The following is a 25,761-nucleotide window of genomic DNA, read 5'->3' as shown; positions in this document are numbered from 1 at the left end:
CGCAGGACCAGACCTCTCTGAGAAGGGGAGGGCTAGAGGGTGGGCTAATCCGTCCGTTCTAGATTTGGACTTAGGTTCAGGACAGCACTGGCTTTAGTGGCCTTTCATTGCTGGCCCTTCGTTTTGAGACTGAATACATGAGCTGGCTAAAGATCGCCCTGGGAAATTTACGAGTCTGTTTAGTTCCATGGAAAGGGCAGGAAGAGGTGACCCTGGACTGCCGAGATTCTGCCCAGCCCATTTGTACAAACAGCACAGTGCCTACCCAGCCATGTATGGATGACCCCAAGAGAGGCCACGTCTCTTGAGCAATGTGAAGGGAGGTGCTAGATTCATGAGCTATAAGGAAGAAAGACAGCTTTTGGCCACTCCACTATCAGGCTCTCTGGCTGTAGAGGGCCTTCTGCTGGAGGAGGTGGCTTAGGGCTTGGAGAGCTGAACCGAGGGAGGAGAGCGGGGTGAGGTGGAGGTGTGCGGCCTCATCGTTTGCCTTCCCTGTTTCCGTTCGTTCCTCGGGGAATGCTGCTGAAGAGGGTTGAACTCCTAGTTGTGATTACTGCCCAGAAGTAAAGTTTGGACTCAAGCCTCCTGATTCATTGTCTGTGGTTTCCAGTGAAAGTTCAAAACTGATAGCGTCTTTATGGGGATAGAGTTGGAGTAGAAATGTATGTTTCCTGGGGATCAATGAGTTTTTCAGCTACCACCATACTTAGGGAAAGGTAACTGGATCATCTTGACTATGGTTCAGCAACTACTTTGCTGCTTCTCCCACCTTCTCTCTTCCATCCTTTTCCCACGATAGGTTTTCAGAAATGAACACCCTGGGCCAGCCTGGTGGCACAGTGGTTAAGTTCGCACATTCCGCTTCGGTGGCCTGGGGTTTGCCAGTTCAGATCCCAGGTGTGGACCTATGCACTGCTTGTCAAGCCATGCTGTTGTAGGCGTCCCACATATAAAATAGAGGAAGATGGGCATAGATGTTAGCTCAGGGCCAGTCTTCCTCAGCAAAAAGAGGAGGATTGGCAGCAGATGTTAGCTCAGAACTAATCTTCCTCAAAAAAAAAAAAAAAGAAATGAACACCCTTATACCCCAGAGAAAGTGCCCTTGACAAGAGATGTGGGTCAATCTAGGATTCTTGGGTTGGTTCCCATATGAGCTGCTGGCATGGCTTCCCTTGGAGACGGCTGAGAACTGTGACGATTTGCATGCATGGGGACAAATGAAGTCGTTCTGGGCCCTTTCCAAGATTCTGAAGTGCAGCCAGGTTTGGGACCACTGGACACCATACTCGTTCATCTCGTTTGTATTGCACTCTCTTCAGTCTTTGGCCAGTATTTCAGCTCAGTTCAGCTGAGAATATGAAACTTGAACTGGGCAAAGCATTTTGCTGTGGATTTACATCCACAGTTCATTCCATGGTGAAGGAAACAGATAAATATAGTATGATTATAGCAGTGTTTCGCAACTTTTTTTTCATTATTTCATTTCATTTTCATTATCATTTCAAAGGCTCCCTAAGGAACCTTTTATTTTTTTCTTAATCACCCCCCCAAGGAAATTTTAATTCTACAGATATACCAAAATTATGTTTATGTTTATGTATTTCTGTGCTTTTACTTTAAAGAGTCAGACTTTTTTCATCCCTCAAGAACCAATTTTCAGGGGCTGGCCCTGTGGCCAAGTGGTTAAGGTTCCCTGCACTCGGCTTTGGCAGCCCGGGTTCACAGGTTCGGATCCCAGGCGTGGACCTGCTCCACTCATTGGCCATGCTGTGAAGGCATCTCACATACAAAGTAGAGGAAGATTGTCATGGATGTCAGCTCAGAGCTAATCTTCAAGCAAAAAAAAAAAAAAGAGAGAGAGAGAGAGATTGTCAGCAGATGTTAGCTCAGGGCATTGAATCTTCCTCCAATGCTTTGTAAACTTTATTTCTTCCATCTCCTCTGACTGAACATCACAACTTCATAATTTTTTCTTGTCTTTCAATTCCCATTTTGCACTCTCTGCCCCATCCTGGATTTCATCCTTTTTCTCTCTCTAATATTTAGAATATTTAGAATATTTGGAAGTTTATAAATGAATTTAATTAAAATAGTAATCTGTACAGCTTAGGGACAACTTAGGGAAGATAATTTCCTAAAACTGTCCCCTAAGAGGTCATCCCTGTGGAAGGAGGAGCCTAGAGACCTATGGGGTATTCATGGGAAAACATAATAGACCTCAGTATTGGGGGAAATAAAGATACGCATTTGAAGTTACCTTTCAGAGGAGATGCCTCCCAAGAGGTCTTTATATTGGTCCCAACAGGCTTGGATATGGATGCCCCATATTGGAGCTAACTCTTTTTTTTAGGGAAATGTTTCATTATTTTATTATTATTATTTTATTGAGGTTGTAATGGTTTATAACATTGTGAAATTTCAGGTGTACATTATTATTTATCAGTTTCTGTATAGACTGCATCGTGCTCACCACCAATAGTCTAATTTTTATCCGTCACCCTATATATGTGCCCCTTTACCCCTTTCGCCCACCCCCCAACCCTTTCCCCTGGTAACCACTAATCTCTTCCCTTTGTCCATGTGTTTGTTTATTTTCCACATATGAGTGGAATCACACGGTGTTTGTCTTTCTCAGTCTGGCTTATTTCACTTAACATACTACCCTCAAGGTCCATCCATGTTGTTGCAAATGGGACAATTTTGTCTTCTTCTGGATCCAGCTTCTTTATATAAATTCTTTTGGGGTTGATGCCAGTTCTGCCAGTGGAATATCAAGTCACTTTTCTCTGGCCATACAGTGTAACCAATGACAGCATTTCCTGTCCCCTATAGAAACTACCAGAGGCATGCAGTGTTGGTGATGGGAGACCCTTTGTCATGAACCTACAGAATCTGTATTTGGCAGTCACCAGACGAGAGGTCCAATTGAGACAGCAGCATCAAGGCACTGGTGAGTGGTCGCAGGGGTACTTGTCTCCCTGAGCTTAGGGTTAGGGTCTAGGTTTGTGATGTCCAATATAGTAGCTCTAGCTGCTTGTGACTATTTAAGTTTAAAGTAATAAAAATGAAATAAAATGAAAAATTCATTTCTTCATTTGCTCTAGCCACATTTCAAGTGCTCAACAGCTACATGTGACGAGCGGCTACCAAGTTAGTGCAGATATAGAACATTTCCATCATTGCAGACAGTTCTCTTAGAACTGGTCTAGGTGCTAAGGAGAATTAGTGAAAGAACCAGGAGAAAGATTAATCTCCCTGCCTGAGACATGTCAGGAAACGTGTAGAATAACAGTTGTCTATTTTGAGTCCAGGAAACTCTTGTCTTACCTGGTGAAAGTGGGCCCGGGGGATCGTCACAGTAGAAACAGGGCTTTCCGAAAGTCAGCCGGAAGTTGGATTTGTGGCTGCTTCTGCCTACTTATATATTAGAACCAAACCCTGGCCTGTTATCAAAATGCTTGGTAAATGCCAGTGTCTTTCTGGTAAGAAGAAGGCATTTATCACTATCCTCCCTGATCTTTCTGATGTCAGGAGAGCCTCAGACCTCAAGCAGCGCCTCCCCCCAAGGACAACTTCTGAACCAGCCCGAAGAGCCAGACTCCTCAGCACCATCCCTCCCAGCGCCGGAGAAAAAGCCCACAGTGAGTCCTGAGCAGCTTCCTGGATGGCATTCTGAGAGCTGGCGGAGTCTGCACCGACAGCCACCAAGCCAGTGGTCCCTGGAATTGCCACCTAGTTGATACTGCCGTAACAATATTGGGGGCTGTTTGTCACCAGGCTTCCGCATGGTGGATTTCCAGATGGAGAGTCATGGTTTTCACATCTTCCCATGCTGTCTCCTCTACAGTTCTTGTGCTGAATGATGGACCTTGACTCCTTTTCTACCTTATCCCACCTCCAGTAATGGTCTCCAAGGCTCTTCCCTGGGGAAGAAGGGATGCACATGTCTCCTGCATAGCATCTCATATAGCATTCACTGCCTGACATAGACTTCAGAACACCCGTGTCAGCCCCTTCAAGAAGGCCTCACCCTAGCCAGAGCCATGGGATGAAGGAAGTTCCTTTCCTAACTTAACTGGAACTGTTGAAAACCTCTATTAACATGGGTTACTTTTTTTTCTAGGGTACTTCAGGCCCCATGCAGAGACTTCAGCTGTCAAAGGCCAAGAGGAAGAAGCTAAGGGGGCTCTTCAGTTAACCTGTCACTTTCTCAGCTGCTGAAGATGGACTTGGAGAATAGTGTCACCTTGAAAGGAATTCCGTGGCAGCCGTCTATCTGACACAGTTATACAGTCAGAGGCCCCACTGAAGGAGCCAGACAACTGAAGTTCATGTTGACAGGCACCTGAATGGGTACCGTTAACCGAGGGAATCTTGGCTCCAGCCCCCTGGGCTTTGGCCTTCCCTATCCAATTGGAAGCCAGTCTCTGGGAATCCCATGTTCTCCTCCTTTTGGTGGAGGTTCTCTAGACACCATGGACTTTAGGTATATAGGGCAAGTCAGCAAAAAGGCACAACCTGCTTAGGAAGCCTTGGCTACCTCTCTCAAGAGTCCCTAGCCAGTCCCAGGGGCTCCTCAGAGACCCTCTTCTCTCTTTAGCATGGAATAAAAACCACTCACCTCCCCTTGCTTTTGAGAGCGCTTATTCTGTGGAACACATAACCCACTGCACTTTGCTGGGCCCCACCCCACTGTCTTCTCTGGATGAAGCCTGAGCCCTCAGTCCAGTCCTTCAGTCCTTATGCTTCTCTGAGGTGGCCGGTGCCGAGCTTTTGTTTGGGAACTTCGATCTTGAAAACTCTCCATGGTGGGCACAGGGCAGAACAGGTGGCTGCTGCTCTCCTTTGTCCAACTTGATGTGGGTTTTTTGGTGTGTTACCAAGGCATAGATGATAGGTTAAACCACAGTAGGGGATTAAAATTAGAAAGAGCTCAAGCACTAGGACCAAGGTAGTTTCCCACTACAGTGGGAGAAAAATGAATTTTACTTTCCCCTCCTTCACTCCACTTCAAATAACATGGTAACTAGAAGAACTAGGAAAGACAGGATGACAGGGAACAGGAAATGGCCACACAAGTTCTCTGGGATGACAGAATTGACCTGTAGAATGAATCGTGCTTAGCGAGAGAAAATGTAAAGGCTGTAGGATAGGCAGAGCCTTAGACAGTTGGAAAGTCAACTCTGACAAATCTAGCAAGACTTAGCAGACCAGTGTTGGCCAAGTCCCTTGGCCTTCTCCGTTAGGCTTTCCTCTCTAGGTAAGACCCTATGCGACATTACTTGGAGAGAGGAATTGTTAGGTGGAGGAAGGGGTCAAGGTCAGAACCCACAGAGGGCTTTTCTGCTTTATTTATGGCTGATGGTCAAGTGCCTGCTCCTTCACATATTCTCTAGCTGGGACTAGTGTTTCTGTCCTCATGTCAAGTCATGGGAGAGAGGACAATCCAAGCAGTAATAATGATCATAATAAGAACAACACAATGATAAAGTTCCTGAGCAGTTAGTGGATACTAGGTACTCTAATAAGCGCCTGACATTGAATCCTCACAGCATCACATGAGGAAGATACTGTTAAGCCACTTGGAAATGGAGGCTTGAGGTGATTAAGTGACTTACTTAAAGGTCACACAGCTAATGAGTAAGAGCCAGAATTTGCACCCAGACAGCTGAGTTCTTAACTGCGTTATATACATTACTGAAAACATTTTCCAGGAGCGATGTGAGGTCCTTCTCTCCCGTCTTCCACGGTAACATCCTTCTCCCATGACCTTGCCTCCTTTCAGGAGGATGTTCTTGTCTCCATTGGCTCTTCAGGGCAGGAGCCTTCGAGGACATCAGGACTGGGCCCCATGCCTTGCCTGCTGGCAGAGTCTGAAGGCTCCATCAGGGCTGATTCCCAGTTGCTGCTGGTAACTTTCTTTACCTCTAGACCACAGAGCCCCCGGGTGCACCCCATGGTCTTGACTGTCATCGAAGTGAATGAGGAACTATGTAAAAATCTATCAGATGGCTCCCTTGGTTCTTTAGTCTCTTTTCGGCATAATTTGATAGCCAGATTTCAGTATCAAGATATGAGACCACATGGAAAATGGCAAGACTTCCCCAGCAAGCAAGAAGATGGGTTCTTCACCCTGGATACTCTCTCTGCCCTAAGAGGACAGTCTCCAGAGCAGGCATTTTTAATCATAGGGGATCAGAGGTTTGTGAATCCCCCAAAATTGTAAGGACCATCCTAAAAGCATAACTTTTTTCATGTTCTCAAAAGGAATGTATCCTTTTTTAAAAGGTCGGGTAAGAATATGCCTAACGACCTTCCCACCCACTGCTCCCTTTCTCCCCAAAGGGGGCGGCCTCCATGGGGATCTGGCCCCAACACATCCTTAGAGAAACATTGCTCCCAGAGGCCCTGCCTCCGGCGTTCTTGCCCCAAGCTCTTACCCCCCAAAGCTAGGAGTGGTTGAGAATCATTCATCCCAGGGCAACTCCAGGGAAATCCCTGCCTTGACAAATTGGCCCGGCCAGGCTGTATTCCAGCCCTGCCCCCTGGCTTGGGTCCCTCCCCAAGGCCCCCAGCCTGGCCCAACCCCCACTCCACATGCACATAAAAGGGTCGAATTCTCGTGGCTGCTCCATAAATTTTATTCCGTAAATATTAGTTTTCCCTGTGTTTAATAAAGCGGTGGCCCACCTCCCCGCCTCCCCGCCCGCTCCCCGGGGCCGGGGCTGGGGCCAGGGCTGGCTGGTGGGAGAAGGGACTCTTTCAATTGCTTTGGAGTATTTTTAGAAAAAAAAATAATATAAGGTGGTTTACACGAGCAAGCCAGCAAACCAGGAGCAGGACTAGGGACCTCGAGGAAGTTCCTGCAGGAACTTGACCTAAAAAGTAGAGAAATAGCGCCACCTAGGCTGCAAGGCCTACTTGGCCTTGCCGGCTGGCTCACCCCTCCCCCACAGTCAGCCAGGACAGGGCAGCTCTTTGCTGGAGGAGAAATCTTCATCCCTTAGCACTCCAGCTGAGCAGCACCTCCTGTGCTCAGGCCTCACCGAGGGCTTTCCCAGCAGCCCTTGAGGGCAGAGCCCGAGCTGGGTCCTGGAAAAGCCCACGGGGGTCATTCTCTTTTCTCCTGTCACCAGCCAGCTGGTCTCCCAGGTCAAGGAGTGTTTCCAAAGGGTAGCAAAGTTATTGAGAAGGGAGGCAGGAGCTTCTCATCTCTGTCTTCTCACTGAATCCTGAGGAGCGAGCTCTGGAATTCCTAGGCTGTAAGGTGGCAGAGAGAGACCCCTGCCCCTGTGCGCTGGACTGGGAAAGAATCTGTCGCTGTCAGACCAAGATCCTTCCAGGGGCCTGACGTGGTTCACCCACAGTGCGCACTTGCCGGGAAGCACAGATGCTCGAACGCTCAGCCCTATTGCTGCTTAGTTTTATCCCGTGGAACATTTGAACTCTCCTTTCTTGCTTTCCCTTTCATTTAAACCTCCCATTCTCCGAAGCCCTCACCTCCTCCTTTGCCCTGGTCTGATGGGAGGTGAACTGGAGCCCTGTGTCATTCTCTGTGCCGAGATGGCAGGAGGAGGGAAATGGAAAAGGCCGCGCCTCTTCTTCTGGTCCTGGGTTTAGTCTCGTTCTTGACATTGTCACTGGGGACGACAGAGTGAGTGACATACTACAAGGAACCCACCAAACTCAGAGCTCAAGACCCTTGGTTCCTAGTCCCTGTTCCCAGCATCGTAACTGTTGCTCACAGAATTGTATAGGGTGACGCTAGGCACTTAGATACAGAGAGAAATGCCAAAGAGAAGGGAGCCCGCGCTGTGGAGGGAGGATTTCCTTGCCTCTGTGACCTCCTGGGAGCTGATATATAGCACTCTTGTCCAGGGCTCCTTATCACTCTGTCTTCCTTCCCTGTTCTCTTGGACAGGGCCTCAGAAGATCCCACCGTGAGGGGAAACATCCCGAGGGGGGCAGGGCACGAGGTGCTTGTCTGTGTGAGGTGGAGGGACCTTAGGGACTCTCTGCTTTAGGAGCTCCCTCAGGTAGAGGTTTCTGTCTGTGCTCCCTCGTCCCAGACCCTTTGAGGAACGCTTTCTCAGCTCCTGAGACTTTGCTTTATGGTGGCCCCTATGCTTCCCCTCAATTCCAGGGCCTCATTTCTGTTCCCTGGCACGTAGGAAGTCATTAAGTAGCACCAACGCATTCTAGCAAAGGCTCAGTCCCTCCAAGCTGTGAAGTCCCACCTGCACTCAGTTTCTCTATCCTGGAGCCCAGCTGATTTTGCTCTGCTTTCCGCACTCCTGGACCCTTTGAGTCGGGGGCTAGCGTCTCAGCACCCAACTCTCATGGGTTCCTGGGAATCGGGGCCACCCCAGGGGAACCCGGAAGAGGCATTGAGAGAACTCCAGGGTGTGGGGCTCACACGGCCATTGACTCACCTGGGAAGACTGTGCCAGGATTACTTGTCCTGTTGGGCCAAGGGCCAGGAGTTAAAGGATCATTCAGTGCCACACTCTTCTTCCCTACCCTCACTTTGGGGCCAGGGTTAGAATTGGGGAGTAGGGTTTGGGGCCTGCTGGGAGTCCCTTCTGAGATCTGGGTGTTGTATTGACTTTTTCATATTGGCAGCTGGAAGGGGAAGCCCATCCCAGTACGGCATTGTTGTCTAACACGGTTAATCAGATCCTATAATCCTGCTGTGGAAATATTGGGCCTCACTCAAAACAATAGAGACCAAGAATATTGTGGTTAAATTTCAACCAACTGCCTCCCTGGCCTGTTTGCCTAACCCCTACCCCCCTCTCCCGGGCCAGAGTCCTCCTCGCTTTATGGACCCCTGATAGGATCGACAGCCGGTCAGAAATCGGTGATGGGAGAAGGGAGAACGGAGAAGGGAAGGGAAGTCCTCTTGCCTGGCTCTCCATCCTGCTTCTGCCCTCCCACCCCAGGCCTTGAAGGGTGAGCAGGGGTGGTGGAAGGAGCTGGAGCTGGTGGGGGAGCCCTGCAGGGTCTGGGTCTGTGTTCAGGGGTCAGGAGCAGTACTGATGGGAATCCCGGGCAGTAAGGAATCCCTTATTTAAGACAGAAAAAGACTGCTGCCAGGTGAGAAGGAAAAACTCCCAGCTTCATTTATTATTGCTGCCTGGCCCTTCTAGGGCACAAAGCAAGACCCTTTGGTCCTATGTCACATATGGGAGGAACAAGAAGGCACTGGTTAGGGGAGGGGAGTTGGTAATGAGGGTTTCTGTTTCATTAGTAACCTGATATAACAGCAATATAAATAATAATACTCTGATGATATGTGGGGGTGATACTGATATCTCAACTTGAGTGGTTCTCTGGTAGTGGTGATGTCCACTGTGTTGCTCTCTTTGATAGGTACGAATTAAATGTGACAGGATAATTTACATAATTAGAGTAGCAGGACAGAGGGAATAGATAAGCTGTACAATGGCATTTTGAATCAAAAAAAAAATGCAGTGTCTGGATTGTGCTCGTGGGGAAAATTAGCATGGTGATCTGTTCAGCAAAAAGCAGAGAACGTTCCTCTTACAGACACTAGGGCACCTGGCTTGTGAAGCGGCCGACTTCAAGTTTGTACTTGGCCGTCATGCACCCCGGATGCACTGGGCACAAATTGCAGCCACCCTGCTTTTGGAGGTGTCGCCAGTCAATGAGGTGAAGCACGGTGAGGCCCCAGCTCCAGCACCGTGGACTATTGAACGGTCAAAGTGTATGTGCATATTTAGGATCTGAAGAATGAAAACAGCAGAACGGTGCCAAACGAAACTGTATTTCCTTAATCTGTTCTTATAGGGTGGGGTGGAGCAACAACAGACAGCACTCGATGTTTCTCACCTCGGGTGCTATGTGATAATTCAGGGACTGGCATGGCTCCTGCGGGTCATTCATCAAAGCCATTCTAAAGCAAGGACTGCTTGGTGGGAGCTGAGCTTCCCACCACAAAGACAGCTGGAAAATAGTTCCTGGAAACAAGAATCAAAGAGGTATGTATGCTTATGGGTAGGAATCTCAAAAATAACTTAATGGCGGTCATCAAATGGAATTGCAACAGGTATGAAACTGATACCAAAGTCATCTAAATATTTATGGAATATATTCCATAATTTCCATTCTAATATTCCATTCTAAATATTATGGAAAATATTTCGACAGTTAAACAACTTGGATAATTAATGGGAATAATTCAATGGGAAGAAAGACCCCCAGTGGAAGCCCCAAGGGGGTCTTTATGTGTAAACTTAACTGAGAATGGGCTATATTCCTAACCAGGAAGGAAGATATAAGAAACCAAATTGGTTGGTTACACCTTATGCTGAGCGTGGATTTGAACTGCAAATGGGAAAGTCCAACAGGAAAATTCCAGATCACTACAAAGGAATTCAAAAGAATGGCACCAGTTGTAGGAAATATGTTGGGAACGAGATAGAAAACCCGTATTCAACAAGAAACAGGAATAATTGAGCACACATTCTCTCAAATCGTATCTATATATTGGGGGCTTACTCACTAGCAACCCCACCAGCAGGGGCGTGATTCTACTTGCTGTGTGGCCACAAAAACATTTCTCCTGATTTCAAGAAGCCTACAATCCAAAGAGGATATTTAAAGGATCGATTTTTTCCCCCCAAAGTTTTTTAAGTGTGTAAAGTAGAAAGTGAGGGCCACATCTATATGGAGCTTTTTTATAAAGTTGAAAAGAATTGTATGTATACTGTTTTGTTACCTGCTTTGACTTTGACTTAACTCTGTTGTGTCCATATTTACAAGTCAATACATAAATCTCTTTAAAGGGTAAATTATCTTCATTCTAAGCTTTATAAAAAGTTGGAAAAACACCCTCACGATCAGAAAGTAGAAAGTCAGGCTTACCCACTCCGTTTTCCCCCAGCTTCATCTTTGATCACACCAGTCTCCTTACTGTTTCTCCAACAGGCAAGCACATCAGGGCCCTTTGCTCTATGCAGTTCCTTCTGCCTAGAATGCTCTTCCTCTAGCTATCTGTTTGGTTGAAGCCCTCGCTTCTTTCTTGGCTTAAATCGCACCTTCTCAATGAGGCCTTTGCGGACCACCCCACTTAACAGAACCACCTGCCTCCTGACCTCACCCCCCCCCATGAGCCTATGCGCGCCCAGTCCTCTACCATTTTACATTTTGTGCTCATAGTCCTTCCTTATTCCCACCTAACACATTGTATATTTCACTTATTTTTATGTTTATTTTTAATTGTCTGTCTCCCCAATGCCTCCCCACTCAAATAAAACTCCGTAGGGGCAAGACTCTTTTTATTGTTCTCTCACATCGCAACCACCTCAAACAGCATCTGGCACTCAGTAGGTGCTCAAAAATACTTGTAGAGTGAATAAATGAAGGAAGATTATCACACACACCCCCCCTCTACCCTGTTGAAGTGATTCTAGTTATAAATGAATGTAATTTTTTGTGGGGGCAGCCAGTCACAGAGTGGGAGTGGTGGTTAAATACCATTCTGTTTGCTATAACCATAAGAGAATGAATTTGTCATTTTGCAGAAACTGAGAATACAAGTTATTAAAAAGCAAGTGACTGTGTACCTTCTTGCTTGCTTTGGCTATCTGTCCCCAGAATCCTTAGGGTGCTGTCTCTTCCAAGAGAGATTGGTGAGAGGGTGTGGGTGGACAGTACAAACCCAGATACAGGAAGCCGACAGGCAGGTCAGGAGCATCCTTGAGTATTAAAAGAATGGTGCCCCCAGCCCCTTTATTGAACATTCACTGGACTGGTATTTTCCAAAATTCTCTTTAAAGCAACAAATTTCTTTCCAAATAGAGCCACTGGAGTGGAAATAAAGCCCATTAATTAGTAAATATATTATAATCCATATACGAAATATATTTCTATGTATGTCTTTCTGTCTGCAAGTGTCTTTCCATATATAAGAATTTCCCACAATCTTTAGTCTCTTTTGTGGAAAAAACACTCACTTGGTAAGTAATGCTGCCACCTTTTGCTACCTTTTCAAAGTCATCAAAGTGAGGCCTTTAATGCTTGAATCTCTCTGAAGTGCCTTGTAATGAGCTTATTGTTTGGGCAAAGGTAACTTGACATTCCCATTTCTAATCAATAGCCAGCTTTCAAAGCATTGTTAGCTTTGAGTGGCTCTAATTGGATCTCCAGGTGTGTTCTGGGCTGACCTGAAGCTTGGAAGACAGGCATGCTTCCATGTCTACACAGGAGCCAAACTTGGTGGAGTTGCTAACCTCTTCCAAAAATCAATAGTAGAAATCAGAATGATGCCAACCAGTTGGGGAAACAGTCAAATAGCGTATCCTCAGGGGATTGGCTGGAGGACACCCCCCCAAACCAAAATCCACGGATGCTCAAGTTCCTTATATAAAAGGGCGTAGTATTTGCATACAACCTACGCAATCCTCCTGTTTACTTTAAATCATCTCTAGATTACTTATAATACCTAATACAATGTAAATGCCATGTAAATAGTTGTTATACTGTATTGTTTAGGGAATAATGACAAGAAAAAGACGTCTGTAAACGTTCAGTACAGACGCAACCATCGTGGGCCTTTCCATCCGCAGCTGGTTGAATCTGAGGATGCAGAGCCCACAGATGCGGAGCGCCGACTGTAGGGGGGCTTAAAGCCCAAGAAGGTAACAAAGGAGCCCTAGATTTAGAGAGGAAGAGTGACTTGAACAGAGATCAACAACCTAGCACGCCTGCCCTAGGAATCACTCACCAAGGAACGGGATTATTGTGGAGTCAAACAGGCCTGAATTCCCACTCCAACTGCCTCACTCGCCAGCTCTGAACCTCAGTTCCTCGTTGTAAAGTGGAGATAATGGTGTCAGCTTCCTAAGGTTTTTGTGAAGGTTACATGAGATAATATTAGGGTTTCTGCCCTTTACCAGATCCAAGTCAGCTCTTCGTCATTGCAAGTGCCATGATCTCTGCTCACGCCACTGCCTTCTCCTGAACACCTTTTTCATTCTTTCAGTCATTCCTCTCCATCTTTCAGGACTGATTTCTTCTAAGAGGTCTAACCCAAGGCCAGTCGTTTCCTAATTCCATAGTCTTCTAGACCAAGTTCATCTTATCTATTAACCTGTCTAGCTTATAATGCATTATTCTGTGCTCATTTATGAGTGCCATTCACGGCTTTGTTGTAACTGCCTTTTATTTTCATGACTTATCTTTAAGGTTAAATCGTACAACAACTTGAGGACAACAGCTGTCTTCTCCTTTTCTATTTGCTTTCTCTACCCTTATGTGCCTCTTGTGCTAGAGTGCACAAGCTGGATGCTGCCTAGTAGACACAAGCAGGGCCTCCTAGTCCCTACCACTGTCTTGGGACACACATACATGAGAATCCCGATGCTTTCCTCCGGGGGATCAGAGAACTGCTGCCACTGCTAGTGAGCCCAGCAGAGGATAAAAACAAATTGTACATAAGATTTGTACTTTAAAGCTTGTATTTTTAACCCGCTCAACAACCGTGCAAGGTAGGTGATATATTTTCATTTTAGAGATGAGGAAACTAAAATTCAGAGAAGTCAAGTGACTTGCCCAAGGCCACGCAGTAGAAGGTATCACAGTGTTCAGGCACAGCTCTGCCAGCTCCAGGCCTAGTGCTCTTTCTCCTGAGCTAGGGCTACTGTGCACTGAGTCATTGGAGGATATTTGAGTAACTGCATTCCTGAAACTTGTCCGGTTGTGGCTGGGCACCCATGGATTTAGAGCAAGATTGATCTGGTCAAGTGGCAGGATTTGGAGAAAAAAGACTAGTTGACTATAGAAATACAGACCTACACAGGAGATGTGTTTGTGTGAACGTATATATGACTGTTTCCCTGTAAGTGCACTATATTTGTACTATAGCATTAAATCTGAGATTAGCTAAAAATACTAACATGGTAAACGGATGTTTACCTAAACAGATGTTTAAATTATCAGCTTCTATGGGGTATTTTCCTCCTTCCCTTTCCTTCCTACCTATTTTTCCAACTTTCACTCTTGTAAGCAAAAAAGTAATCATATCATCCAAAGAAATAAATTTTACTTTGTTCTCTTCAAAATAGAGATGATCAAAGGGTAGAAGAGATCTAAAAGTGAGAGAAGAAAAGTGATTTTACCAACAGGCCCAGGGCTCAGGTGTGAGGGGCCCTGATCGGGTCTGTCACTGCTGCTCCAACCCCAGGCCATTGGTGCCTCCAGAGTGGCACACCTCAGTTCTTTAATGTACTGGTGGCAGGAGCCTGGCAGCAACTAGAAAGAAGAGCCAGGCTTTGTTGGATAGGTCAACGAACTGGCCCCGTTCAAAAGCTACCCTACATCTACTGAACAGCCGAGAACATAAACAGACAAGAAATGACCAAGGTTCTTAGGCCCCGACTTGGATTAAAAGTGCGCCAGGGTCACTGCTGTAGAAACGATGATGCTTCCAATCTCTGACTTCCTCTCCTCCTTCCTGCGCTGAAGGAGGTTGGACTGATGCTGATCGAAACTTGACATTCAGATTTTCAAGCGCCACTGTGTCCTGAGAAAAGAGTCTGGCTTTGGGGTAAAAAAGCTCCGGGTTCAAATCTTGCCTGTGGGACCACAGGCAAGTTACTTTATTTCTAGAACTTTAGAGTTGTAAAATGAGAATACTAATTGCTGTGCACAGGGGTTTGTTGTGAAGATTTTACTAAGTGCTTAAAGCAGCTATCAGAGAGAAAAGCCTAGATGGATGTTACCGCCACTTCTTTTCCCAGGATACACCCTGATCACTGCTCCTAAATGAGCCGGGCTGAGGAGGGTCACACATTCTAAACCAGTGAGGTTGCCCTGCTCTCCAGGCACCGGTGATGCCAAGCTACATCAGCACCGCATCAGCAATTCCTATGTGACACTGATCAGATCTCTACCAGAGATGTGTATTCAACAGGATCACCGTTGAAGAGGAGAAATGAGAGGAAGATTGTCAAAGCTAATATGTGGTTATCGATCAGAACTTCTGAGAGAATCTTAAATCATCTTTCACGTGGAGGGAAGAAGACTGAAAGTGGATTTAACAACTCTTATTCAACTCAAGACCATGCATACGGGATATCGGCAGGATGATGGCTCCAGTCACAAAGGCCAGAAAATGAGGAAGGGGAGTCAAATTTGCATTAGAGCGGGAGGAAGAAAGAAAGATTGAATTTAAGATGAAGCTTCTTTAGAAAATTCTTATAAAACCCTGGGATAGGTGACAATGGAAGCCTATGGGATTTTCTCTTTTGGAGCTCTGTGAAAACGGACAGCCCCTGTTCGTCTGGGCCAGGAGAGGTACTCACCTGGCTGCGTAGTCTGCCCCAGAAATCTGAGCAGGTGGGGAGGTGGGTATGGCAGGGATAGTTCCTGAACCCTGGAAAACACAAGTTAAAGCACTTAAAATCTTTCAGGGAAAAGAAGCAACCTTAGAGTCATCTGTGACTGGGAGACGGAATCCGAATGCTCATGTAAGATCGAGCGGGGGAGTGGGGCGCGCGGAGGAAGTGCAGGCGAAGCGGAGGAAAAGACACAGGTCATTTTGTTTCCTAGTGAAAGACACCACTCCACTCCTGGTGGAACCATCCTAAATTCCCATCTGTGGGCCTCAGTTTCCTTTTCTGTAATACGAAGTGCTTGTATTACGCATTCTCTTGGGTTCTTTCCAATTTTGAATTTGTGTTCGTGAAATTGATCCAGAGAAAATGTGAGGACATCTGTGAAAAGACACCTCAGTCCCAAACCCAGGCCGTCCCAGTGGGGTGAGTGGTGCAGAGAGGCCAGCGCACCTGCACGGTGGAGGGCTGGGCACTGGGGTCAGACGGGGCAGGTAGGGGTTGAAATCTTCCCTGCTTGTCAGCCAGAGGCAAGTTACTTATCTTCTCTGAACTTCAAAATCTTCATTTGTAAAATGGGGATAATAATAGCTCTTTTGAACTGAAATTAGAAAATGCGAGTAGGATACTTGGTACAGGAACATCTAATAGCTTCCATGTATCAGGCACGTAAGTATCAATAAAACAGTACCTATTGCATTAATATTTTTGGAATAATAATTTTATACCTTTTTATTTCTCACCTTTTTATTTCTATCTATATTGAGTTTGTAGGATGTATGCAGCCAAATCATATAGTTGGTGGTGGTGGCGGCGTTTTTAACACACTTGCCTTTTCTTGTTTTAGCAGAGCGAATCCTAATTCACTCATCTTTCCTGAATGTCGTATTACAACACGCACGCCCCGTGTTGACTCCTCTAGCTGCCTCTATGTATTCTCCTTTCTGGCTTGTAAAGTAGAACCAGGGGACTAAGCATTGAGCAGCTCCTGTGTGCTTTCAATGCTTAGTCCTTCAATGGTTTTGGCATCCTTAGCAATGGTTTCAATGGTTTTGGCATCCTTAGCAAGCCCCTGCCCTGAGCTCGGTGCGCCCCTCTTTGCCACGGTCAGTCGGGCTTTCTTCGGTATTCCGCTCATGTCACCATTTAGCTGTTCTTCTCTACACCTTGGCCTATTCCTTTGCAACTTCACCTTGCTCCTTTCAACAGTGTTTCCAACTCAACAATCCCTGTTTGACTCCTCTAAGCCTGGACGCTCGGCTCCCAGCTTCACACCCTGCGGCCGTGGGATGTGCACCGCGTTGATACAGAATTCAGCTCCGCCAAGCCGAGAGGGCGCGTCTCCTGGCCAGGGTGGGGCACCAGGTTAGGAGCGGCCTCCTGCCTTTTGGGTTTACTTTCCCGCAGGGGACACCGTAGGCGGCTGTGCGGTCCGGCCACTGCCCCCCGCCCCTCGCGTCCGGCCGCGCCGTGGGTTGCGGTCTCTGTGGGGGTGGCAGCTCCTGTCCGGGAGGTTTGCGCCTGGCGGGGCACCCCGGAGCCGCGGGGAGCCCAGGGGCGAGGCCAAGGCGGGGTGGGGCGCGTCCGGGCGGGGAGGGCAAACTCAGGCAGTGCAGGGGGCGCCGAGGGCGGCGGGCGGGCGGACGCGCGGCGGAGGAGCGAGCCGGACTAGGGCTGGCTAGTGCCGGGCCGCCCGCCCGAGGGGGAGGAGGCTGTGCTGCCCTTGCTGCAGGTTTGCTGTCGAGCGCACAGGAGGCAGGGACATGGGTAGGGTGCGGTCTGCGCGGGGCCCGAGCCCGGATCTCTTCCATTTCCCCTCTCACTCGGCCCCGGGCTGCGCCGCAGACGGCAGCAGCTCCCGCTCCGCCCGAGCCGCCTGACCGCCGGGCCGGGGCGCTAACCGCGGGGCCCGCCAGCCCGCCGGCCCGGCCAGCCCAGCCCAGCCCGGCGGCCCGCAGCCCCGCCGCCCGCCGCCCCCCGCCGCCGCCGCGTTGCCAAAACAAACGGGCCGGCCTATTTATTGGCGGCCGGCGAGCCGGGCAGCTCAGAGTCGAGGCGCCGAGGGGGACAGCGCGCCGCCACCAGCCAGGGCCCCAGGCCCCCACCCCGCACCTGAGTCCCGCCGGCCCTGCGCCGCGCCGCGCAGCCCATGGCGCCCCCACCTGGAGCCCCCCGGAGCCACCCGGACGCCTGAGCCCTCGCAGCGCTCCCGTCGACTAGCCCACCCATCAGCCCACCAGGCGCCCTCGGCTGCCCCTCTCTCGGGCTCCCCGGCCATGTCTCCCGCCCGGCTCCGGCCCCGCCTGCGGTTCTGCCTGCTCCTGCTGCTGCTGCTGGTGCCGGCGGCGCGGGGCTGCGGGCCGGGCCGGGTGGTGGGCAGCCGCCGGCGGCCGCCGCGCAAGCTCGTGCCGCTCGCCTACAAGCAGTTCAGCCCCAACGTGCCCGAGAAGACCCTGGGCGCCAGCGGGCGCTATGAAGGCAAGATCGCGCGCAGCTCTGAGCGCTTCAAGGAGCTCACCCCCAACTACAATCCCGACATCATCTTCAAGGACGAGGAGAACACGGGCGCCGACCGCCTCATGACCCAGGTGAGCGCGACCCGCCCTGGTAAGGCGCCGCCGCCGAAGCACCGCCACCTGCCCGGCCCTACCCGCCCCCCTGGCACCTTTTCTCGACTGGCTGGCACGCCCCCTGGCACCTGCCCCTCTCGCCAAACCTCGCTGCCTCCTGTCCAAGATGGGCTGGCCAGGGGTCTCGGCGGGATTGTCGGCATCCCCGAGCCCGCCGGAGGCTGTGAGAAGAGCTCTCCGCTGCCAAGCGCCACAGCTCAGCCGATCGGCGGCGGCCTCTCTGCCCCGGAGTGCCGGCAGCTCAGGTCAGAGGCGGCACCCGGAGGTCCCTCGACCCGACTGCCTCCTGCGCCTCCGGGACCCACGCAGTCCCTCCCGGCCTAACCTTCCGCACAGCTGCGCCCCTTTCATTTCGAAGCCATTCGGCAGCCCTGAGCGAAGAAGCTCTGGGTGCGGAGGGCCCCACGCGCGCTCTTGGTTCGCTGCGCTGCCCCCTCCTGGAGCAGCTTCCTGGCTGGGTCTGGGGTTAAGGAACAGCGGGGAAGAGTTGAGCCGGACGGCGGAGGTGGGAAAGGGAACTTGCTGGGCGAGCCCACGTGTCTGTCCCGAGAGCTGAATGGCGCAGCTGCGGTTGAAGGGTGGGGTGCCGGGGCCTTCGAGCGCTGGGACCGAACTTGGGGGATCCCTGGGCTTGGTGGCGGGGAGGCGGGGATTGGAAGAGAGGGGATGGGATGCAGAGGAAGGCAGGGAGCCGAGCTAACGCTAGTCTCCGCATGCTCGGAACAGGACTCGCGCTCAGCCCTAGCGCCAGGGGCGGGTGGGGTGGGGGGCAAACTTTCTTCCTTGCAGCCAGGTCCGCAAGGGAAAAGACCTACGCCCCCTTCCTCAGTGGTCTCCCGGGGCTCCCCCGCAGGAGGCAGCCTGCTTTCTAGATGCCTTAGGAAGAGCAGCTAGACCACGGCCCTCAGCATGCGCCCTGGCGCCGGGGCTGGCCGGCCCGTGTCGGGGCGAAGGTTGGCTGGTGGCCGGGCCGGGCCGGGCGCCGAGGAATGCAGATAAGGATCCGGGCCACGGGCTGGGCAATCATTGACAGCGCGCGCCCCGGCTCTGGACCCGAGGAGGGGGGTTGGGGAGAAGAGAGGGGCGGGGATCAGGGGCCCGCCGGGCCGACATAGGTGGGGGGCTAGAAGTCTGACGGCAAGGAACACGCGGAGCTCCCTCCCTGGACAGTGAGCGCCCCCAGCTAGACTGCTCGCCTGGGAAGATCGACCGGGCCTTGGGTTGTAGCCGCTGTTGGCTCCTGAGCGAACGAGTCCAAGGGTCTAAGGGGCCCGGGATCTGCAAGGTGGGGGTAGGTCGAGACATGGGCTGCCCACACTTGGCGGCACCTTGCATCTCAGAATCAAGGACTGTGGTAGGGACCCCTCTCCCCTACGCCCCTCCCCCGAGTCAACTGCAGGGTCCCTTGGGCTCCAGGCACTTGGGGAGCCAGCATAGACAGATGATCTCTCCCGTCCTTCCCCCAGGGCGCGGCTCTACTCCCACCCCATGTGAGGCGGAGCGTGGAGCCGACTGCCTGAGATCCGAGGCTCGTCTTCTCCTGTCCCTTCCCGCATAGGGGTAGGCGCAGAGGTTCTGAGGGCTCTGGGCTCAGGGAAGACCGTGCCCAGGATTATCAACCGCGCGCGCGCCCCTTGCAGCAAGAGACCTCCGCGTCGCCCTCCGCCGGCTAGGCCCGGCGCCAGCCTATCTACGAGCTCCTGGTTCCGGTGCTGCCGCGTCCTGGGCGCGCGTACGGGGCGGTTTTGGATCATAAGATAGTCCCAGCAGGAACGCTCTGTGGCGCCCGAGGGATCCACACAGCCCGGGATTCCCCTCCAACACACCCCCACGCTGCTGGAGCGCTCCGCACCTGCCGCGCCTCCGGGGCCGGTGTCCCCGGGCCTCAGCCCTGAGGCTACGGTGACACCTACTGGGCACCTCCGGCCTTACATGTCTAGCAGGCCAGCCGCAGGCAGTCGACTTCTCCACCAACCCCACCATCCAGGAAGCCGGCAGTCCCTGGTCCCTGGTGCCTCGGTGACACAGAGGAACACAGAGGAACTGGCTGGGGAAAGATGCAGCCGGGTCTGTGGAGGGATCGGTGCCCCGAGCAGGGGAGAGAGAACACAGTAGGGAGGGGCCGTTCATCAGAGAAGGGCGCCCCAAGGGTGCGAGGCTCAAGGCGCCCTCCAGATTTGTGGCGCCACCGTGCGGTCCAGGTCTCAGGGGCCGCCGGATGCTAGAATGGAAGGAAGCACCTTAGGGATCTACGTTCCTAAGAGAGAGGCACAGCGCGCCCTCCCCGGTTTCCCAACTCCAGGGCATGCAGTGGGAGAGTCCGAGGCCAGGCCGCGCCTCCCCCTGCGCTCCCCCTGAGCTCCCCCTGCGCACCAGCCAGCTCCTCCCCTTAACTCCGCGCGCTTTCCTCTCGCAGCGCTGCAAGGACCGCCTGAACTCGCTGGCCATCTCGGTAATGAACCAGTGGCCCGGAGTGAAGCTGCGAGTGACCGAGGGCTGGGACGAGGACGGCCACCACTCGGAGGAGTCGCTGCACTATGAGGGCCGCGCGGTGGACATCACCACGTCGGACCGCGACCGCAATAAGTACGGACTACTGGCGCGCTTGGCAGTGGAGGCCGGCTTCGACTGGGTGTATTACGAGTCTAAAGCCCACGTGCATTGCTCCGTCAAGTCTGGTGAGCCTCTGCCGGGGGGCTGGGCCCGGGGCCGGGGCCGCAGGGCGTGGGCAGGCGGCGCAGGGCCCGCTGGGGCCAAGAAGGTCAAGAGGCCGGCCGGGGGATGGAGGCGGGGACCCCGGGGAAGAGGACGTCAGCGGCGCTCCCCGTTGCTGCTAGTGACCACCTGCTCATCCCGTGCCTGGTAGTGACATGGCAGGAGCCTAGGGAGACAGGGCCCTGTCTCAGCTCACTGGGTTGCTGACCTGGTGGTCCACAATCCAGAGCCTGCCGCAGGAGGTGCAAGACAGAGCAAGCTGGACAGATGGAGGAAGCCAGGCCGGCAGAGACAGCCTCCCCACCCAGCGAGGTGCAGAACCGAGGCGGGTGGTGGGGCCAGGGGCCAGGGTGTGCCCAGACCCCAGCATGCCTGACCAGGAGCGAGGAGCCCCGAGGTTCAGAACCCACAGCCCGGCTGCAGGTCAGGCCCTTTAGGACACTATGTACGCTCCTCCCAGGGGGCGCAGGCGTCCCCAACCTCTCCCTCAGGGCCCTGAAGCTGGACATTTGGGGGCAAAGCCAGCCGTGAGGGCCAGAATAAACAGAGTGGACTTAATAAAGTGGATTTTCCCAGATTGGCCGCCTTGTTGATCAGAATTGGCAGGCACTGGGGCCTCGCCCCCTCCTTCAAATCTTGTCAGTGTCCCTGTCATCTACACTGAACCCAGTCATCGATGCTTCAAATGGTTCCTGTGTGACTGCCCGCCTGGCCCCAGCTGGCTGTGGGCTCAGCCTCCACGCTGGCACCATGCAGTAGTCACACTCGCAGACACGCACACTGAGACCAGGCCCGCTTTGTACTACTCCCATGCCGCTGGGCCCACAGTGGTCACCACCCACCCCCCCCCCCCCACCAGCACTCCCCTGCCAACCACATCTACTCCAAGTCACATCCCCCTCCACCTGCAAACACTGGCCCCATGCCAGCTCCCAGAGTGGCCACTTCCATTCATGACTCCTGACCCCCATACACATATCCCACCCACTGGTGCCACTGGGTCCTGTCCCCGCACAAGGACCCAGCACATGAACTGAAGGTGGTGATTTCGCCCTTGCCACTGAGCCACACCCTGGCCTGACCCTTCACTCTGAGCTTCCTCAGGAGTCTGCATTTGCCCCATGGCCCATCCTCCTCTTCTCTCACTTCTGTATAGACTCCAAGGGCCAGCTCTGGCACAGAACTTGGGGTGTCAGTCTGAGACCACTTTTTTGGGAGTGTCTGAGCAAAGGATGAGAAATAATGGGACATCCACACCCCAGAAGAGCTGAGTGATTGCCTTCTCCAGGAGGCTGCAGCCTTCTGGGTGTCAAGTCACAGCGGACCACTGCCCTGCTCAGCTCACCTCTGGCCTCTCCGGCTGGTTCACAGCATTGTCAGGAAGAGAGCAGACAGGGAGGGGGAGCTTCACCTGGCCTTCAGGAGGGCCCTTTCTCTCCCACTCACTGGGTCTTGGAACCACAATCATGCTTCTCTCATTAGCAAAGGATGAGACTGGGGAGGAGGGCAGCAGATGACGTCGTGGGCTAGGGTGGGTTTGAGGCTGCATGGGAAATGGGGGCAGGGGCCAGGATATGGTGATGGGGGGGCTCTCTGGGAGCAGGGGGGCGCTCTGGCTGGGCTGGGGAGAGGTGCTGCATCTGGGAATCTGAGCTCCACAGCAGTAACACCTTCCTGTCCCTTCTTCCCACAGAGCACTCGGCAGCCGCAAAGACAGGTGGCTGCTTCCCTGCCGGAGCCCAGGTGCGCCTGGAGAGTGGGGCACGCGTGGCCTTGTCAGCTGTGAGGCCAGGAGACCGGGTGCTGGCCATGGGGGAGGATGGGAACCCCACCTTCAGTGACGTGCTCATTTTCCTGGATCGCGAGCCGGATAGGCTGAGGGCTTTCCAGGTCATTGAGACCCAGGACCCCCCACGCCGCCTGGCACTCACGCCTGCCCACCTGCTCTTCACCGCCAACAATCACTCAGAACCAGCGGCCCACTTCCGGGCCACATTTGCCAGCCAAGTGCAGCCTGGCCAGTATGTGCTGGTGGCCGGGGTGCCAGGCCTGCAGCCTGCCCGAGTGGCAGCTGTCTCCACACATGTGGCCCTTGGGGCTTACGCCCCACTAACAAGGCACGGAACGCTGGTGGTGGAGGATGTGGTGGCCTCCTGCTTCGCGGCCGTGGCTGACCACCACCTGGCTCAGTTGGCCTTCTGGCCCCTGCGACTGTTTCACAGCTTAGCCTGGGGCAGCTGGACCCCGGGGGAGGGTGTGCACTGGTACCCCCAGCTGCTCTACCGCCTGGGACGGCTCTTGCTGGAAGAGGGCAGCTTCCACCCACTGGGCATGGCCGGGCCAGGGAGTTGAAAAGATCCCTCTGCTGCCCGTCTGGAACTGCCCAGCTGGATCCAAAGGCCTCCCTGCCAGGGCGCACCGGCCGTGGAAGGGACCTGAGCAGGGGGCACTGGTTCCTACCATCTCCTCCACCACAGAGATATACCGTTGAGACTTGACTGGGCAATGCCAGCGTCCCCCTCCCCTGTCTTGGTGTAGTGTCTTGGTGTCTTGCAAGCGGAGCTGACGATGGGGGTGGTCTCTCCTTCTATCCTAGAGACCTCGAGGCTGGCACGGTGGGCCCCAGCACAGCCAGCTCTCACTACGATTTTTCATGGCTGCCGGCCCCAAGGGGGAGGACCCATTCCATCTGTCTTAGGCCCTCCTTCGGTGGGCTTACACCTCAGTTGATGCTGCTAGATTCCCTGGGAGCCAGCAGGGAGCTGGCTGGACTCAGTGCTGCCAGAACTGAGAAGGCTGCAGGGTGGGGCAGCCAGCCTGGCCATCCTGAGGCATGACCTTCCTCCCTGGCCACACTCCTCGGGACACATCCAGAGACTGTTGCTGTCAGTAGGCCGAGTTCTGTGCTCCAGCCACTGTGATCCTAGCGCCCGGGGCTGGGAGAGTGGGCTGAATGTCCTTCCCACCCCTGCCCAGGCTAAGCTCCCTCTTCTGCTGAACCACGACCCCGCCCCCTCCTCCAGTCAGTCTCCCCCACCTTATTTATTGGCGCGGAGGGGGAAGCCCATGGGAGACTTTTGGGGATGTTTTGGTCTTTTCTTCCTTTTGTAATAAAAATTATTTAAGTTGTTAGAGACGTAGGGTCCAGGACGCTGAGAGGGGCCAACACAGAGATAGTCTGGAGCCTGGGTGAGTGTGTCTAGGAGTGTGCTCTCCTTCTTGCAGGGACAAAACCTGCAGAGTTCCACCTCTTTGAGCCCTTTCTCATCCAGCAGCTCTGCAAAGTCCCAACAGAGCTGGGCTCTGGGCCAGGCAAGGCCTTTACATGCTGACCCCAAAGTTTGCGCCAAATGCCATTGGACCAGAAGAGAACTGCGGTAGCTCGTTCAGGGTCACTTCTCTCATCTAGAACCAGCTCATTGTGCCCCAGTCACTGTGCTCTCTCTTCTTCCTCTGCTCTTTCTCAGGGCCTGGGTTTCTCATTCTTCACTGTGGATAATGGGCAGTGGTATGAAAAGAGTCTGTAGAATTCACACTCCTAGTGGCCGCTTCTGACTTCCTGGATAAGGCAGGGGTTCCTAACCTAGCAGTTCTCAACCTCGGAATCACCTGGGCGGCTTGTTCCAAAGTGATTCCTGGCCTTACTTCTAGGATTCTGCTTTAATAGGTCCAGAGTGAGGCCCAGGAACTTATTTTTACAAACACCCAGAACATGGCAGATGGTCCATGGACCACACTTTGAGAAACATGCTTAGTCTAGAGAAGGCCCAGTTTATTGCCCAAACAGGAGGACTCCCTTCTTCATTTTCTCTTGGTCTCTCTGTCCCAAGGCAGGTTTTTCTATACTCACCACAGATCAGCTGAGATTCCCAGGCCCAATGGTACAATGGTTAAATTTTCAGGAATTTCAGGAGCCAGTTGAAACAGGTCATGGTGGCAGTATTTACACCATGGAAATTGGCGTATGCTACAAATTAGGGTTCCCCCCAGTGTGGAGAGCCAGTGGTAAGGCCCACTGCCCAGATTCTCTCCTCTTACAGAGATGACTTTGTGGGGGTGAATGCTCAGAGTCTTAGCCATCCCCCACCACCAGCAAGGAAAACTCCAGGGAAAACTTCCTTACCCTGGCAGCTGCCATCTGGGAGGAAATACACCCCCACAGGCTATAATGACAAATTGCTATCACCTAACGAAGATTAACCATTGCCAGGCATTGTTCTAAGTGCTTTATATGTAGTAACCCATTTAATTTTCATAACAGTCTTATGTGGGGTACCCTTTCATAGTACCATTTTCCAGACGAGAACATGGAAGCACAGGGAAATTAAGTGACTTGCCTAAGATCACACAGCAAGTGACAGAAGCAGGATTTGAACCCATGCGTCTGGCTCTCGGGCCCACTGTTTTCAAGCACAAGGCTTTTCTGTTGGTGAACTTGGGTCCTTTCTGGGAGGCACTCTCAGTGACTCAGGCCTGGAAATCTGCTTTGTCAGCACATCTAGAGTGGACCCATCTCTCCGTGGCTGACTCTCATGGACCAGGCTCACAGGGCCCAGAATGTCCGTGAACTCATTTACAATGAGAAACATAAGGTCAAGGTCAAGATACTCTTGTCCTTTCATCTGCACATTCCCTGTAGATATTCTACTGGGAGAGAGAGAGAAAGAGGGAGGGAATGAGAGAGAGCTCTACCCTGTGGGGGGGCCTACCCGCCTCTCCTACTGGGCCTGGGCACACTCTGTCTTGCAGACACAGAGCCATTTGGTGTCCCCCGACCTTTCTATTCTCAATGGAACTCCCCAGGAAATACATTCATTCTTCAGACAAAGAAGGCTGCAAAGATTCAGAAAAAAATTTTGTTTGAATTCAGACCATCAAAAGACCAACTTTAGGGTGGAGGTGGGGCCCTGCAGCTTTTCTGGGGATCCTGGGTGCAGATTTGAGGAAACTGTGTAAGTGGGGAGACAAGGACACACAGCCTGGAAAGTCATCCTCCACCTCTGCAGCATGATGGCCCCAATCTCTCCCACCAGAACGGAGCTCGACCCTCCTCCGTA

The 25,761-nt window shown here is 52.2% G+C and overlaps 2 protein-coding genes and 1 long non-coding RNA gene across 7 annotated transcripts in view; 2 read left to right on the top strand and 1 right to left on the bottom strand.

The window, feature by feature from the left end:
- NHEJ1 (non-homologous end joining factor 1) overlaps nucleotides 1-4,633 on the top strand; it is a 75,622-nt gene extending 70,989 nt beyond the window's left edge. For all 3 annotated transcript variants that reach the window (XM_008529951.2, XM_008529950.2, XM_008529952.2), the window contains exons 6-8: nucleotides 2,836-2,953; nucleotides 3,535-3,644; nucleotides 4,127-4,633. In XM_008529951.2, the coding sequence (XP_008528173.1) occupies nucleotides 2,836-2,953; nucleotides 3,535-3,644; nucleotides 4,127-4,201 (303 nt within the window). In that variant the 3' untranslated portion in view covers nucleotides 4,202-4,633. The remainder of the gene's footprint in view (nucleotides 1-2,835; nucleotides 2,954-3,534; nucleotides 3,645-4,126) is intronic.
- On the bottom strand, nucleotides 1,696-17,999 carry LOC139083234 (uncharacterized). Of its 2 annotated transcripts, none has more exons than XR_011539786.1 (3): nucleotides 17,878-17,992; nucleotides 15,330-15,400; nucleotides 1,696-1,833 (listed from the first exon to the last, which is right to left on the bottom strand). It is a non-coding gene; the product is annotated as an uncharacterized lncRNA (long non-coding RNA). The 2 variants fall into 2 exon arrangements; XR_011539787.1 differs by lacking the exon at nucleotides 1,696-1,833 and adding an exon at nucleotides 9,855-9,983 and having other exon boundaries at nucleotides 17,878-17,999.
- Nucleotides 17,240-23,840, top strand: IHH (Indian hedgehog signaling molecule). Of its 2 annotated transcripts, none has more exons than XM_008529990.2 (3): nucleotides 17,240-17,947; nucleotides 20,406-20,667; nucleotides 22,398-23,840. In XM_008529990.2, exons 1-3 carry the CDS (start codon nucleotides 17,636-17,638, stop codon nucleotides 23,054-23,056), a joined length of 1,233 nt encoding a protein of 410 aa, XP_008528212.2. In that variant the 5' UTR covers nucleotides 17,240-17,635; the 3' UTR covers nucleotides 23,057-23,840. The 2 variants fall into 2 exon arrangements, with proteins under 2 accessions (XP_008528212.2, XP_070474434.1); XM_070618333.1 differs by lacking the exon at nucleotides 17,240-17,947 and adding an exon at nucleotides 19,274-20,056.
- The last annotated feature ends 1,921 nt before the right edge of the window (nucleotides 23,841-25,761 follow it).

Source organism: Equus przewalskii, chromosome 5 (genome assembly GCF_037783145.1).
Source record: "Equus przewalskii isolate Varuska chromosome 5, EquPr2, whole genome shotgun sequence".
In the NCBI taxonomy this organism is placed as follows: Eukaryota; Metazoa; Chordata; class Mammalia; order Perissodactyla; family Equidae; genus Equus; species Equus przewalskii.
The sequence above is the reverse complement of the archived record's forward strand: the minus strand, read 5'-3'. Positions and strand labels throughout refer to the sequence as shown.